The sequence below is a fragment of the Aedes aegypti genome, chromosome 3 (genome assembly GCF_002204515.2).
Source record: "Aedes aegypti strain LVP_AGWG chromosome 3, AaegL5.0 Primary Assembly, whole genome shotgun sequence".
In the NCBI taxonomy this organism is placed as follows: domain Eukaryota; kingdom Metazoa; phylum Arthropoda; class Insecta; order Diptera; family Culicidae; genus Aedes; species Aedes aegypti.
Window position 1 is genome coordinate 218,947,306 of NC_035109.1, and position 14,166 is coordinate 218,961,471.

Below are 14,166 nucleotides of genomic sequence, written 5' to 3' on the forward strand. Positions count from 1 at the left end.
GTTAGATTCCGCGGCTACAAAGCAAAGCCATGCTGAAGGTTTCTGGATTCGATTCCCGGTCGGTCCAGGATCTTTTCGTAATGGAAATTTCCTAGACTTCCCTGGGCATAGAGTATCGTGTGGTTGGTAACACCATATACAATTGCGAAAATGGCAAGTTTGGCAAAGAAAGCTCTTAGTCAATAACTGTGGAAGTGCTCATAAGAACACTAAGCTGAGAAGCAGGCTCTGCCTCAGTGATTACGTAATGCCAAGAAGAAGAAGATGTTGAAGGTGTCACTCATATTTGTTTTCGCTTGTTCAACCGTAACACTTTTAATTTGGAATACAATGAAGGTTAAAAATACTGTTCTTTTTCAGTTATAAATTTGGATTAAAAAGCAGAAGTCTCGTAGAATATGGTGCAGAACCACTTGGGCACTTCCATGATTCACTTTGGTATGGGAGTAAGAAGCGCTTCAGTGCGACGCATATTGTGGCCGAATATGAGCTCAGTAGCTTTCAAAAAATCCCACCGCTGAAGTGAATCAAAAGTGTCAAGAATTGGGTCTGGCTCCTCACATATTTTCTAAGATCAAAAATTTCCATATTTTCTAAGATCAAAAGTTACCAAGCGTTTTACATTACATCCTGGTGAATGTATTTCATCTAAGAAGAATGTACCGTAAGGACGCCATTCACCGCTCATTTAACAGCATTTCAACATGTAAAATTCTGTCAAAAATCGGCTGTTTGAGATTTTTTACAACTTTTTGCACTAGACGCAAGATTGAACATTTGTTTTTGTAGGAAAAAAGTTGAAATGTGAAAAATGTATAATAGTACCGAATGACATGTTTGTCAATGATACAGGTTTAGGGCGCCATTCACCGCTCATCCGAAATATGAGGCCCTATTTACAGCACTAGTTGGAATTAAGTTGCTTTCATTAGCTGGCTGTATTCTTTGTACTATAGTACAACAACATATTGAACCGTGGCAGCTAAGAAGCATTTTTTCATCTGCCGTAATAAAATCATTGTTGAACTCATGTTTACCGCCTAAAACAGCCTAAAATTATGTTTTATAAATTATCTATAATATAAAATCATATGAATTTCATTCTGATACAATCCATTTTGGTATACTAATACATGCTAATAACTTTTATTGCGAAAATTTGTTCACATTTTTCAAAATAATTGAATGAGCGGTGAATGGAGCATGAGCGGTGAATGGCGTCCTTACGGTATGTTTTAATGAAAAAAAAGATTCTCATGATAATTTTTTTTTTTTAAAGTGTTCCGCGGGCTGCAGGATGAGCACCACTGGTGCAAAAGAAAGAAAACTGAAGCAATCAGATTTTGTGAGTCGCACTGTACTGTTTCTACTGCACATGCACGAGAACCTTCTAGAACGTGATCGTTTGCCATTTTCGTTTCGATCGTAGCAACCTGGTAGTTTGAAATTTTCAACTCATCCTTTTCAAATCCAGTGCTTGACCGAATCGGTCGTACGAAAAGTTCTCATCGTAATAGGCTGTTTTTCATCACGCCAATTTGCCATGAAACGGCCTACTTTCCTGCACTGAAGTATGCAGTGCGGGAATAGTCATTACGCAACTGAAACCAGTGCTGTAATGAGTCATTACGCAACACATTCTCATTACGCAACTGTTTTGAGTTGCATAATTAATAATTACACAACATTTTTTCAGAAATTATAAAATAATTGTGAATGCATTCCGACATAATTTCTGATACCCTCAAGTGGTCTTCTACGAAATTGCAAAAAATGTTGTACGTAACTCGTTTGCAGAACTCGATTTTTACAGCACTCGCCGTAATTATCCTACTCGGCAAACCTCGTAGGATCATTCTGCAACTTGTTCCGTAAACTACTATTTCATTTTCTAAAAGTTAGAAAGTAGGAATTTTGTGAAGTGGAAGATTTTTGTACCATCAGTGAAAATATATCCTAGAAATTTATTCGAAACATCGTTAGTGAAGGATTTTCCACCCATAATTTTTTGGTTCAATTCAAAAATCTGGAGTACTTTTCACTTAAAAAGTGCAAACTTTCACCTACCTCAGGTATATGGGATAACAGGTCCGCCAGTCGATTTGGACTGTGTGGTACGGTGTGCTGTAGATAAGTCCTAAGTACTTGAACGTACCGTTCCTGTATGCTCTCCAATTCGACTTCTGTGAAAAACATGAAAAACAACGTTTAGTCAAATTTTCTCACGCATTCATTTGCCACAACCGTACCTTTGTTCAACAGAATGTAAACCTTGAGACAGACGTACTCTTCCATCTTGAGTTTACTCCGTCGGAACATTATCGTAATTTGGGTCATCTTCTCAACCATTTGACCGACGTCAATTTTCAGTTGTTCGATCGAAATCGGATGACCCATTAGGGTGGTTAGGCAGGATTGTAACGTATGCAGGTGGGCTGTGATCTGTGGAAGGAAAAGTTTAGTAACAATTTGTTGGCTTTTTTTTCGTTAAATCTAGTACCTCTTCGACAAACTCGGAGTCTTGTTTGTCAGGTGCGAGAACGGTTCCACCTCCCGGACCGTTCCCGCCGGTCGAGGATTGGAGCTGGCTACCTATGCTTTTGCTGCCGTGTAAGGCCTGATAGGCGGCGGTCGTCAGCACCAGTATCTCGTGCCATTTGTCTGTCAGTAGCTTGGTGTGGATCTCTACCGGGATGTCCATGTAGAAGGGCAACTTGCGAGTCCACGAGACGAGCTTATGTACAATCGAATCACCTATATTACAGAGCTTATCGCCAATTTCCGACTTGTCGGCGAGGAATTCACTAAAATGCGGTAGGGTCGCTATGTCCTCCATAGCATCACAGTCTATAAGGGTATGTATCATGTTCAAGGCTTGCTCGTACGAGATCGACCGATCCTTGGACGAGCTGACGGCGTTGTCCAGTCTATGGCGTAAATGCACGATTTCGCTTGGATTGGTCAGGGCAGTTTTCAGTATCGTTCCATTGACCAGGTGCGATGGCAGACTAATACTTTCCGACTTGATCGGCGGCGTCGTCGATGACGTCAAGAACATCGACTTTGGATTGTCACCGGGCATGCCGAGTTTTTGGTGGTTGTTACCTTTCTGGTTGTTTTTCTTGTGTTTCTTATATTTTACTTTGTACAGGTTGTAAACCGCGCCACTGTTTCGTCCTCCTGGCATACGATCTTCTCGAACAGCTGCAATGTTCAAAGATATTGATGATTAATCATTACCTTCAAATACTTTTGCCTTACAACAAAGTATCTCACCTTGAAGCACCATTCCTTGCTCGATACACTTCTTAAATCTACAATACTGGCAGCGGTTGCGCTGGGCCTTAGTTATTTCACAGGTACCATCCGCGACGCACGTGTAAACCCTTCGGTTTTGCACGGTTCGCTTGAAGAATCCTTTGCAGCCTTCGCAGGTGATGATGCCGTAGTGCAATCCGGTGGCTTTGTCTTCGCAGATCATGCACACCAACGGTTGTTCATCCTCGTCAGGAGGCATGTCCTCAAGCAATTCCTTCAGTTGCGAAAAGGACAGATGTTAGAAAATGTATAATCTTCTTGTGTATAATAAAATCACCTTTTTTGGACCCGGTGGCATATTCCACGGTTGCTGCGAGGTGAGATTGAGAGCATGCATTTGGTGTCCCGTGGGGAACTGGGTATAATCTCCCGCCCACAACCGTTCCATATTCAGGGGCAGTCCGGATCGATTGGGAGTCCATGGTTGAGCCTCGAGAGAAAAAAAGTAAAGTGGTACAAGCGGTATTAAAAGACAAAACTTTCCAAAAGCTCTAAATTTGGTACGCAGGGTCAGAAATTTGACTGAGCAGCTATAACATCTTTGAAATCTCTTTTGTCAATTCTTTGACCTTACGTAGGATTGTTAACTGTGATGGAATAATGAAATTTTGTGTGATGACTAGTCGTAATTTTCAACATAACTACGCTTTGACAAATTAAACTGAAAATTCTATCAGTTGAGATTTTTTAAATAAGTAACTCATAGAAATAACAAGTAATGGAACACAAACCTATTGCTGTGTAAAAGAGAGAGCATTGTAGTGTAGTGCTAAACGCCAAATCATCACTTCTTCCGTTTTGCTTTGCCCCCTAGATTTATCGTAGTAAATTTGAAATCATTTAAGTGTGAACTTATTTGTTTCTATATGTCAATACTGAGTCATAGAAAATAATTCTGATATTCCTGGGAGAATTTATGTTAGAAAAATCCAGGTTAACACACTTCAATACTAGAATAATTATTGGAATACATAATTCTATTTAATAAAGTTGCCTAAGTAGTTCTTGAAAACTTTTTGGAGAAATCCTAATAATTTCTACGAAAATATTTGAAAGATGTGATAGGGATTTTTTTTTTGAGATTTGTAAGAGTAAAGTAAGGGTAGCCATAAACGATGTAACTGAGATCAGCAATACGTGTGAGTCAAGGGAACAATTAGTCTGACAGGGAGACAAATTCTGGAGAAGAAGAATGCAGTATGGGCCCTCATGTTGCAGCAAGTGTTCCGGCGGAACGTGGAGTGTTGTGGACGGAAAAGGAAACAGCACACTTTCTTTCGAGAGGATAAAACGCCTGGAAGATGCGAAGCATGAGAAGATGGATTAGCTGCGTCTTTCTCAGGAAACACACAAGTTCTATCCGAAGTTCAACGCATCCTACAAAATCTTTGTGCCGCGAGCTGAAACGTGTTGGGACTTTGACGGACAGACGCGATGTGATTGAAAGATGGGAGCAGTACTACGATGAACATATGCATGGCGAAGATAACACAGGCTTAGAGGATCAGAACAGCGAAGGCAATAGCTTTGTCAGCACAGCGGTCAATGGAAACTAACCAGCTGCCACGAAGGGGAAAGTAAAGAATGCCATTCAATAGCTCAAGAACAACAAATTCAGGCTGCACAAAGTGAAGTATTTAGTGTAACTTGGGAAACTGGAAAAGGACTCAGGCAAACACTTCATTCCATTCGAATATTACCGGGGACTATGGCAGGGTGATGTAATTTCATGTTTCTATATGATGCTAGATTCCAAATACCAACGCTCCAAAGATGGTATTGGTTTCAGATCAATTTGCAATCTTTGAATTTTGAAATCTTTCAGGAACTATACCCGGAATTCAGGGTTGTCAATTAATAATACAAAAATTTTCTAATTTTATCTAACTTCAAGAGCTCAAATGTGAGTGTAAGTAGCCAATCGATTATGTTTTCTGCTTGAACGAACATTAGTAAGCTTTCGGAAATGCGAGCTATTAGGTTTATCTTCACCTTACTTCAAACCTTTCAGCCTCAACCTTTCTTGAAACATTACTTATGTTAAATTTCTGAGACTCTGCAATAAATATTCCATAAATTCCATCAAAGATTCTTGCATGGATCTCTTTCCTGAGGAAATTCTCTTGTTAGAAAGCATGAAATGCATTCAAGAATTACTCCAAATTTTTTTTTTCAAAGCTATCTTGTATTGTAGCATTTTTTATAGAAATTCTTCCTAGTATACTTTTTGGAAAGCTTTCAAATTAAAAAAAAACAAATACTATCTGCTCCATGAGTCTAAGAATTTCATGCAGACCACCAAAATTCCTACACAGATAAATAGAAGAATTTTTTTAGGAACTCCTTCAAAATAGTAACAATAATTTCCTCGGGTGCTCTTTTTCGAAGCATAACTTATTCTGTTCCTTTATCGAGTTCTACAAACATTTTCCGAAGCGCTTTTTGAAAATCAACCTAAAGCTAGGTATGCTGTTCCACTCAAGAAAAGTGAAAATTTCTTCCCAACAAATTTCCTACTGTGAGCTCCATTTGAATTGACGTTTCTTTTCAACTGCGTACTGCGATCAAAGAAAAATGTTTTTCTTGAACATTTCTTGCAAGAAATTTCCCACGCATCGAGATAGGCGATTACTTTTCTGTTGAAGTGCATACTTCGCTTAAGAGTTTAATGAAGAAATTCTTCGAGAATTACTCCAGAAATTATTTAGAAACTCCTCCGAGGATTTAACTAGGATTTGTATGAGAATATCCCATGGAGCAATATCTGAAATCCGAGCAGTGGCGTAGCTATGGTTTCCGGGTCCGGTGCGGAGTCAAATTCGGGGGTTCTCCCAAATAGGGCTGTACCAATTGACTAATCAATTAATCGAAACAATAATACAGTCGCCTCTCCCCATCTCGATATCGAAGGGACCATCTTTTTAATTTGTACCCCGCTAATTTGCACATCGTTCAGATTAAAAATGGTTCAAACGTCATTTAGCTCATGGAACGGAGTAAAGTGAAATGGAACACTGTAGAACGGAACGCAGAATCAAAACAAAACAGTGAAAGAAGTAACCAGAAACACGTTTCTAGGGTGACTAGATGTTCAAATTAAAAATGAACCCCGATGGTTTGCATGAGGTACCGTTCAAATTAACGGGGGTGTACGGTACTAGATTGAAAACCACTCCGTTGCCACGAAAATCAAAAACAAACAGATGTCATTTCGTCTTCGCAAATTGTTTTGAATCTCTAAAATCTAGTCTAGTTACCTTTGATTATGGGCATATCGACATACAGAGAGAAAATTGGGAACGAAAATCACATCGAGATAGGGAGATATCGACACATGGAGAGTGAAAATGTATGTAGCATGAAGGGACCGAAAAAATCAACGACATAGGGAGAGATATCGAGATGTAAAACATCGAGATGTGGAGAGTCGACTGTATACTTTTAATCAATATTAATATTAGGGATTGAAAATAATGGAAGAAATGAACTTTATAGCCCTCATGCCTGAAAATTGAAACCAAAATGAGACTGAACAGGAATCACATTTTGATAAGGATTCCTTAAGTAATCCGACCAGACAACTTTCAAAGCGTCTTTCTAAATGTTTCTGTGGGATTATATGATTTTCTTCAGAAATTTCATCATAATGTAATTCAGTTATTTGCTAAAAGTTTGCTTCAACTATCAATTCAGAGATTTCTTCAGGAGTACATTTAATGATTCCTTCACAGACTTCCCGAAGAATTCCTCCAGAATTTTCATTCGAGATACCTTGAAAAACTCAACCAGAACTTTTTCCAATGACACTGGCAGAATGTTTTTTTCCCGATGATTCCCTAAGAAATTTTTTCTAAGGAGTCATCAAATTGTTATAAGATTTCTCTATAAATTTGTCCGAGAAGATGCTAAGGATTTTTCAGATTTTATTGGATTTATTTTATGCTTTAAAAAAAAACTAGATATATTTCTAAACGAAATCCTAAAGATATTCATGATGATGAATCCTTGGTTAGGTTTATCGTTAAAATATTTGGAAAAAAATCTTAAGGATTTTGTGAAATAACCTATGGATGAATGTATGGAGCAATGCCTGGGATAATCAGTGGGATAATTATTGCAGAATTGGTTCTAAAAACGGATGGAAGTATTTCTGCCAAATTTCCATGAGAGATATTTTAGAAATTCTTGTATGATTTCTCGAAATAATTTTCCCCCGAATTTCAAAAATCGTAGAATAAAACTTATTTTCCTGGAAAAAAATCTGTAGGAATAGTTTTAGACATCTCAGTGTAATACCTGCGATTTCTCTAAGAATTTCTGAGAGAATTTTCGTTGTTGAGCTGCTGAAGGATTTTCAGGAGCAAATTTTGAAAGAATTCCTCTTAGGCGGCGTCCATTTATTACGTAACGCTAAAATTGGAAAATTTTGACCACCTCCACCCCCCCCTCCTCCGTAACGCTTTTTGTATGAAAAATTTTAAATTTTTGTATGAGCCGTAACGCTGGAGCCTTCTCCCCCCCTCCCCCTAGAGCGTTACGTAATTTGTGGAAGCCGCCTTAGCATATCTTAAGAAATCATTTAATTTCAAGGCAAATTCGTGGGAGAATTCCTAGAGGAATCTCCATAAGAATTCCTGTGATGATTTCTGGAAAAGTCTTTATACGTATGTATACCTGAAGAAAGCTCTGAATGAATCTCCAGAAGATGAAAATCTATGAACCTATGGAATAATCACGTAGTAATCTCTGGAGCCTCAAGAATTCACATAAAAAATAATTGTAATGCGAAAAAAGGAAAAAGAGACTTCAGATAGATTAGATGTATTGCGTGAAAAAGAGTCTTTAGAGAGGTGAACACTTCGTTCGCGTTAATTCTTTGGTACTTTTCAAGAATGTATAAAATATTGTGTACAAACATTCATTTCGGCTTGGTTAAGGATGTGGCTCACAAAACAAACCTAAGCATGTTTCTGGCTTCATCAGGCTCAAGTTATAGAGAGCCCCCTGATATTCAATGATAAAGAGGAAAATAACCATCATAGTTTTACGAATTTTCAAAACCAGTTTTTTTACTTAAATGTTATGCAATGTATATGGAAATCTATGATTGCATTAAAATTGCTATGGATTGCAATGATAGATTTTTATGAGGATTTCTTTGGATTTGAACGAAAAAATTGGTTTTTCATTTTTGATGATTGAATAATGGATTCTTGAGCCTTAACAGAACAATGCATTTTCGTATCCAAAACTAGGATGTTCTGTTCAAAAGTACTGTTCTATAGCGTTACAATAAATGCTACCTTTATCAGTATAGTAGATGATATAGGAGCCCTTACTCATTAACAAATCAGGGCCCCTCCCAATTTGATTTTCCTTGCCCCGATGCATTTTAGTTTGAGTTTCAGAAACTCAATTTCTAATCCTATGAGCATTTTTTTATCATGATTCCGGGGTCCCTAATAACTTTAGGCCCGGTGCGGACCGCACCCTCCAAGCTACGCTACTGAATCCAAGTAATCATAACTTGAGAAATGTCATTTGGATTCCTCGTAGTTAGATTTTTCGAGATGTCATTATTACGCGTTGCAAGAAAAAAATTGATTCCTGGAAAATCAGGAGAGTTCGAATGGGAAATTTCCCACGAAAAAGATCATAGACAGCCTTGCTCGTTGTTCGGTGTGATTGTTTTGATTGAAGTGACATTGAGAATCAAATTCGGGAAATTACTGAATATTAGACTTAATCATTATTGAGCCATGTTACATGATCGACAAAATTGTATTACATTTGTCAACTACAGCAATTCCTGCCGGGCGATGCATTTCTGCTCGATTAATATTTTTAGTTTCGACATATTCTATTGCGGTACCATGTTGAATCGCATACACGAACAACCTTATAACATATGGAATCTGTACAAATGAATTCATACAGTAACATTGTGAGCTATCTAATTCCGTGTTTCGGTCCATCGCCCGTTGATTGGAAAGCATGGACCTATGCAAGGGTTCACTATTTGACGTTTTACCGGTGCTGTGTTATTTATATCACCATGGAAACTAGTGAATTCGGCACCGCCCAAACGTCAAATTAGTAAACTCGTGCATCGGTCCATAGTGTATGATGCAACGTTGAATTCTCTAATCAAGAACCGAGTGTCTATCACACAAATTTCTAAATATTTGAGCACCACATAAAAGATCAGATCTTTTAGCAGCATTGGACATTTTAAAGCAGCCGTAGGAAGCCTTCTTCAGTGAAATAGTTAACCTAAGTTGTGATTTTGATGACGTCTCATGTAGCGACAAGGTTGATGATCTTTTTTCCAATTAGCAGTCAACGCACACTGTGTGACTTCTGTTCTGTGCGGAGATAGCCCACAGCGCGTTATTTCCGCGAAGCAATCCAAATTTTTAAATTTCCCCGCAATATCTTTGTAATTAACTTCTTGAATATTTGGAAGAATTCTAGAAAAAAAAGTAACTCCTAGCGAAATTGGATGATTGATTCCTGAACAAATCAATGCAACATATTTTAGATGAACTATTTCTGGAGGAAATAAATACATAACACTTGGAGGATTTGAATGCCGTTTTTCATAAGTTTCAAAGTTTGGGAGACTGTATTTCAACTTCGGGTGTTTATTTTAATTCCGGGATATTTTACTAGATACAGAGTCTCTGAATTTGAACTTATATGAATTTCTGAAAGAGCTTTAAAAATAAACAACTTCAACAAGATATTCACTAGAAATTGTTGTATACATTCCAGGATAGTTAGTTCTAGATATTTTTAGGGAGTTGTCGGAGAAATCATTCCCAATTGGAATGTTTTTTTTTCAGTTGGAATCACAAAAACTCTTCCTGAAACGATTTTAAAAGCACAAGTTGGAGTAGCTAATGACTACAGAATTTGACATTATAAACGAATTTCAAATATGGTCAGCAAAAACAGGGGTCCAACACAGAACAAAGCACGATGTTACAGTCTTCAACGAAGTTCACGCGGCTTTCTCTCAAGATGGATGGATTTGAGAGCTTTGAAAAAAAAAACCCGCGTGTACCTTTGGAATTTGAATATAAATTTGTAAACTTTGAAGCTGTTGAGTCATCAAGTAACTCAATAACTCAGTAGCTTAATGGGTGAAATACTCGTCTATTACACACTAGTCGTGGATTCCAATGCCACATGAGCACGTACATTTTTTCCATAATTTCGCTAATATTTTGTCCATGTTTACACAAGCACGATGAGTTAATGTACATAAATTTATTACAAAACTTTGCCTATCAGTAATATTCGTAAACCATCACTATTAATGCATTGTCGATAGCTAGGACAAACTTTTGATGCTTGACCTGATTTTTTTATAATTTTACAACAAATCTCAACAAATTAGGTCAATTAGTTGAACACAAACGGCAAATATGTTGCAGGAATTTTTATAAAAAAGCTGAAAAAATGTAGGTTACACAGATGGTATTTGAAATAACGCAAACGGCACCGGTGCCCCCGAGTAGAAGAAGTTTACCTCGTTTTGCCTTACGGTTTGTCCTAAGCTTAGAAGTAGATGCGCCGCCTCCTCGTTGTTGTTGGTACTACTGCTGCTACTGCTGCTGTTGCTGTTTTGGTGATGGTGGTTACCCGGCGAGGGAGGAATGGTGCCCATCCCGAGCGAAGATCCAGGACCTAGCGGACCCTGCGATGCTGTCACGTTTGTCGCCGAAGATGGCGCAATTGGTGGCGTAGTGGTTTGTACTTGCGGTGGAGAGTCGTAGCTCCAGACCATAGTCCGTACACCGCACGACTCGCCCATGATGACTGTCGGGGTGTTCCGTGGTGGCGTTTGCGAGGCGATAGGGCTAGGACTTTGATGGTGCTGCGGCGACTGTTGGGGGGACATTTGGTTTCGCAACGGCGGTAACGGGCCACCGATCACTTCCGGTTTGACGCCATTGATACGCTGCTGTCCACCGGGCCAAACGGTTATCCGGTGAGCCATTCCAGGTGGTTGCTGTTGCATGAGATTTGGTAATTGTGCTTCATTTTTTACGCGAAATAATATGGCAGCATCCCGCATGGGGTGTCGTATCTGCATGGCGGGATTTAGTGGAGACGTGGTAGGACTGACTTGAATAGGACTTGGTAACCGCTGGTTGTTTGGTGATAGTTGCATAGCATTAGTCATACTTTGACTAGCTGCTTGCCGTTCTCGTTTGATGATAATATGTGGTGATTGGCCCATATTGTTGGACCCCATATGAACAGGGCTTTGCTGTCGGTTTTGATGCTGTTGACTTGGTGACATTGGTGGCTGCATTGGCGATGTACTATTGCAGACTTGGACAGGACTACTCGGAGGTTGCCTTTGGTGATTAGCGGGACCAGCCATTGAAACAGGCGGCATGTTCACAACTGTGTGACTCTGACCAGGTAATGGTCGTTCACGTTTCACATACAGCTGTTGTTGTGGGTTAGGAATCATGTGAATGTTCTGCTGGCGATGTTGGTTGCCATGCATTAATGACATGTTGGTATTTTGGTTAACTATCGTGTATTGCGGCATGCGTTCCTTTTTTATCCGAATTTGCTGTTGCATTGCTTGCAGCATTTGTTGTTGGGCGAGATGCTGTTGCTGCTGTTGGATATTTGAATTGTTTGACAAAGATTGACTAGATGAGAACTTAGACATGCCACCGATAGGAGGCTGTTGAAACATCTGAAGATGGACTGGTTGTTGGTTTGCTTGATTTGGCGATACACCACATGTTGATGACGAATTCGATGATGAGTTCGAAGATGACGACGAAGATGAAGGTGATGACGACGTTGAACTCTGCGGTGTCGATGTAAGTCTATTAGGCTCTTCGTTCTTATTACTACCAACGTTGCTATTACTACCGTTACAATTATTACTACTATTAGTGCTACTGCTGTTGGTGTTGTTGCTGGTATTTGCTAGATTAATTGACGGTGGCGCCTGTTTTCGCATCCCTAGCGTAACCAACGTCGTCGGATGATCTGGTTTCATTCGAGATGGGGTGACAAGTACGGTCACGTGCTGTTGTTGCTGATGACCTGGCACACTATGGGCAGCACCAATAGAGCTGCTACTACTACTGCTACCAGCGTTACCGCTTGCACTGTAGTGTTGTTGCAGGAGTTGAATGGAATTCATTAGCGCTAAATTATGGCTGTTTGGCGGACTTGAAGACCGGGGACGCTCATCCGCCACCGAACGTATCACACTAGCGCCCCCACCGCAATTGGAGGAATTAGGAAGTGCACCCGGCGTACAACCACCAGGATCCGCAGGTTTCAGTCTCGAAGGTGGACGTTCGTCGATTAGCAAACCAGGCGAATCTGGTGACGCCCTTTCACTGTCGCCATCATCGTCCTTCATCATGCTGCCATCATGTTCTAACTTTGGTGACGTTATACAGTCGTTGTTGTTATTGTTGCTTGTTAACGTGTTGTTATTATCCATATTATTGCTATGGGGGTGATGATGGTGATGATGAGGGTGGTGGTGAGTTGGGTGGTGTTGAAGGTGGTGGTGGTGATTTGCAGCAGCCGTTGGAGCTGGAGAGCCATCCTCGAGCTCGGTGGGATCGTCCAGCTCCAATTGGCCTGCCGACTGCTGCTGATCGCACATCTTGGGTGACAAAGGCTGCAAAAGGTCAGGTGATGAAGTGCTGGTATCCGCTATAGACTCTCCATCGCTGCTACATCTTGAGTCAACTTTTCTTCGTTTCAGCTTCAAATCTTGGAAAAGGCTCATTTTATCGAGCTCGCTGTAAGGTCCACGGCTCAGTGTCATAATTCCTGTGGAAGGAGAATAGAAATAAAAATCCGTTAGACGAATGTTTTCCACGGCTTACAGTCTATAGCATAAGCATTATTGAAAGGCGGAAGTGTAACATCGCTCGTTTGAACGATTCTACTCGTCACGCGTTTGTTGACATTTGATAAGACATAAGTGATTATCCTCAATGCCAAGCATTGCTATAATAGGTTGTCTCGTCGCACTGTGCATCTTCTGGAGCGTTTTTTTTTATAATATTGCAATTATTGCGGCGAGGAATGAGATAGATTAAAACTAGCATTGCACGATGAAAAGAGGCTGACGGAGTAATTCGTGCCCCTTAACCGTGTTTTACAGAGATCAATATTCAACTTTACTTTAGTTTGAACTTTTGCGAAACTGAACACTCCCGGCTCAATGGCAGCATTATGTTAGTTTAGTTGAGTGTGTGAACTAAACAACCAGGTTAGTTATAATATCTATACGCTTGGGTAGTTGACATTCTCCGCTTCGAGCTTTGTATGATAGTTTCGCGTTTCCTTAAAAAAGGAGGCGCATGGTAGCTTACATGTTTAGGCGGGTTCTTATGATGAAAGGTGTCTCAAACTACAGTCAACTCGATATTTCGTATCTCGATATCGAGTTAGAGTTAGAGAATCAAAGTAAAAGTTGTTTTTCATGGCTACCTTGATAATCCCTAGGATCGCAGTTGCACTGGTTTTTTGTTCCGCAACTCGATACCTACCTAACTCGATGGTCCTTTCAATATTGAGTCATAGAATATTATAGATGTTATAGTTATCCCTCTATGAGTCGATATTGAAGATTCCATCGACTCATGAAAATATCGATAAAGCAATGGAACCAATATTCTTTGGGACTCTGTTTGAGGGAACCATCTTTGTAATCAATTAATTTTACTTTTAGTATGGTTCCATAACTCGATATTGAGTCAGGGAACATTGACTCATGGGAATTTAACTGTAATTTGTACGAAAGGGAGGGGGACTTCTTTAGTCTTGTGGTGTCGTTATGAAAAT

At 39.6% G+C, this 14,166-nt stretch overlaps 1 protein-coding gene across 4 annotated transcripts in view; it reads right to left on the reverse strand.

Annotated features, from left to right (window-relative positions):
• Positions 1 to 14,166, reverse strand: part of LOC5579849 (hormone receptor 4) — a 517,480-nt gene that overhangs the window by 10,040 nt on the left and 493,274 nt on the right. For all 4 annotated transcript variants that reach the window (XM_001651474.3, XM_021854338.1, XM_021854336.1 and 1 more), the window contains 6 exons: positions 10,853 to 13,146; positions 3,596 to 3,748; positions 3,277 to 3,532; positions 2,501 to 3,204; positions 2,250 to 2,442; positions 2,068 to 2,183 (listed from right to left, as the gene is read on the reverse strand). In XM_001651474.3, coding sequence (XP_001651524.3) covers positions 2,068 to 2,183; positions 2,250 to 2,442; positions 2,501 to 3,204; positions 3,277 to 3,532; positions 3,596 to 3,748; positions 10,853 to 13,146 — 3,716 coding nt within the window. The remainder of the gene's footprint in view (positions 1 to 2,067; positions 2,184 to 2,249; positions 2,443 to 2,500; positions 3,205 to 3,276; positions 3,533 to 3,595; positions 3,749 to 10,852; positions 13,147 to 14,166) is intronic.